General features: G+C 55.6%; 1 protein-coding gene across 1 annotated transcript in view; it reads right to left on the reverse strand.

Annotated features, from left to right (window-relative positions):
- The window catches only part of PTSG_07753 (uncharacterized protein), a gene marked incomplete at both ends in the record, with an annotated part of 5,339 nt that extends 3,469 nt beyond the window's left edge, over window positions 1–1,870 (reverse strand). The window contains 7 exons of the mRNA XM_004991499.1: window positions 8–176; window positions 575–656; window positions 799–928; window positions 1,094–1,247; window positions 1,409–1,520; window positions 1,720–1,798; window positions 1,842–1,870. Coding sequence (XP_004991556.1) covers window positions 8–176; window positions 575–656; window positions 799–928; window positions 1,094–1,247; window positions 1,409–1,520; window positions 1,720–1,798; window positions 1,842–1,870 — 755 coding nt within the window. The remainder of the gene's footprint in view (window positions 1–7; window positions 177–574; window positions 657–798; window positions 929–1,093; window positions 1,248–1,408; window positions 1,521–1,719; window positions 1,799–1,841) is intronic.
- Between the last annotated feature and the right edge of the window lie 576 nt (window positions 1,871–2,446).

Below are 2,446 nucleotides of genomic sequence, written 5' to 3' on the forward strand. Positions count from 1 at the left end.
GACGAACTCACAAGACACACACACACACACACACACACACGCACATACATACAAACACACACACACACACACACACACACATACATACCTCGGTGTCCCAGAGGTCAAAGGTGGAGATGTTCCCGTTGAATGCCACGCGGTTGTCTCGACCGAGTGCGCGCCAAAGTGCTTGAGACCTAAACGCGATGGAGCGGTGACAGCAGTGTGAATGACACGACCGCCATCAAGTGCAAAAGAGGAGGCGTTGCTGACACGGTTGTGGGCGTTTGCATACACATGTGTGTGTGAGGTTGGATGCGTGTGTGTACCTGCTGCCATTTTCTTGTACTTCCTGTCTGGGCCGTCCTAGCAGCCCGTCACGTAAGCAGCAGCGTACTCGCTGCTAAAGCACGGGGTCTCAGAGGTTGAGAAGGGTGCAGTGAATGTCAGGGAGGATGGGTCTGCAAAGGGAGTGTGTGAGTGAGTGGTGTGAGTGGGTGTGAAGGGCATTGGGGGCGTGAGTGTGACTGCTGTAGAGTGATCGCATGTGTGTGATGTGTGCACCAGCGTCAGCAACACGTGATGAAGGGGGCACCTGTAAGTCCGATCTTCTGCAAGACGCTGCCGCCCCTGTGCCAGTTGAGATTGTTGAAGGCGCGCATCTCCGTGGATATGACCTGGAAGCGAAGGACCAGTGGCGGGACGAGGACGGAGGGCATGAACGACAGGAGCTTTGATCAAGAAGAAGAAGCCGACATAGCAGACGTAGACACACACACACACACACACACACACACACACACACACACACACACACACTCGGTTGACGGCTGCGCCGAGACCGTTGGATCCAATGAAGGTGGTGGCACACTTGTCCTGGCTAGTGATGCACGCAGAGGCAACGGCCGTGTTCGTCTCCACCAGATGCAGATACGGCGGGATGTCAAGCCTGCACCCATGCACACACACACATGCAAGCATGAAGAGGAAGGTGGTGTGGCCGTGTGAGCAATGGTGGTGGTGGTTGATGCCGCTGTGGCACGAAGAAGCGGGAGAGAAACACAAGCAGACAGAGTTACGAGTCACTGCGTGGGCGCTGCATGTCCTTTCCCACCTCTTGACGCCGTAGTCAAGGAAGGCGCATGGGCTGGTGACGGGATCGGGGCCAATGAGACCGGCCATCTCCTGAAGACTGAGGCGTCCAATGAGGTCGTCGAGGCGGGCACCGATGGACAGACTCGTGTTGCAGAACGGCAACTCCTTCGTCGCTGCAGACAGGCACGCATGGCCTGACGAGGCAAAATACAACAGCAGACACGTATGAGCTGAGAGAGAGGGTGTGTGTTGTGTGTGTGTGTGTGTGTGTGTGTGTGGTTGTGTTGTGTGTTGTGTGTGTGTGTGATTGCTGTGGTGTGTGTGTTGGGATCACCTGTCGGAACGGGTGTGCCGTAACAGTTTGCCCGGATGATATTCATGCGATTGGCTGCTCCACACATCTCGGTCGCAGCGCCCGTGCATGGTTCGTTGCAGTCGGAGGAAGGCTGCACAAAAGTGTGTGTGTGCTGGGTGGGGGAGGGTGAATGCTGGTCGCGTACATTAATGTGTGCACCACACACACACACACACACACACACACAGACACACACACACACAGACACACACACACAGACACAGACACACAGACACACACACACACACACACACACACACACACACACACACACACACACACACACACACGTACCGCTGCGACTGCGCGGTGAAATTCAGCTTGGGTGTTTGCAGCAGAAGGAGCAATTGGTAGCCGTACTCAACGGCGCTGAGGGAAAGAACAGTTGAAGGTGTGGCAGAGCGTGGCACACGCCTCACGCGTCATGGACGTCTGCGCCATGTTGCCAACAAACGCAAACGTCTGATTGTCAGCGCGGTGTGTGCAAGTGTGCGTGTGTGTATGTGGAGGGGGGGGGAAGAGGTGTTGGTACGCGAGTGCAGCGATGGGACGAGGGGATGGAGACACAACTCGTTTCACACACACACACACACACACACACACACCTTGATCTTGGTGCACTGAACTTGAGCTTGGACGACGCTCGCCACAGTGGCTGAACAGCACACACAGCACACAGCCACCAACCCCAACAGCAGCGCTGTCACTGCCGTTGCACGCATCTTCCTTTTTGTCTTCTTCCACAAAACACAAACACAAACAGAATTGTGCCGAGTCAGCACTTTCTGCTTTGTTGTTGAAAGGGTTCACTGCTGTGATGGAAGGCGCACACACAGACACGCACAAGCACGCACAGACACGCACATGCACGCACACGCAGAGGCGAACGGCTTGACAGGAGCAGTGCTCTGCGTGGAGGAACGACAGGGAATGGGGTAACAACTGCTGTGCTGCTTACAACCGGGACAAAAGCACGACAAGTGCATGGCAAGCCAGCCAGCAGGCAGGCAGTGAACA

The sequence above is a fragment of the Salpingoeca rosetta genome (genome assembly GCF_000188695.1).
Source record: "Salpingoeca rosetta unplaced genomic scaffold supercont1.20, whole genome shotgun sequence".
Taxonomy (NCBI): Eukaryota; class Choanoflagellata; order Craspedida; family Salpingoecidae; genus Salpingoeca; species Salpingoeca rosetta.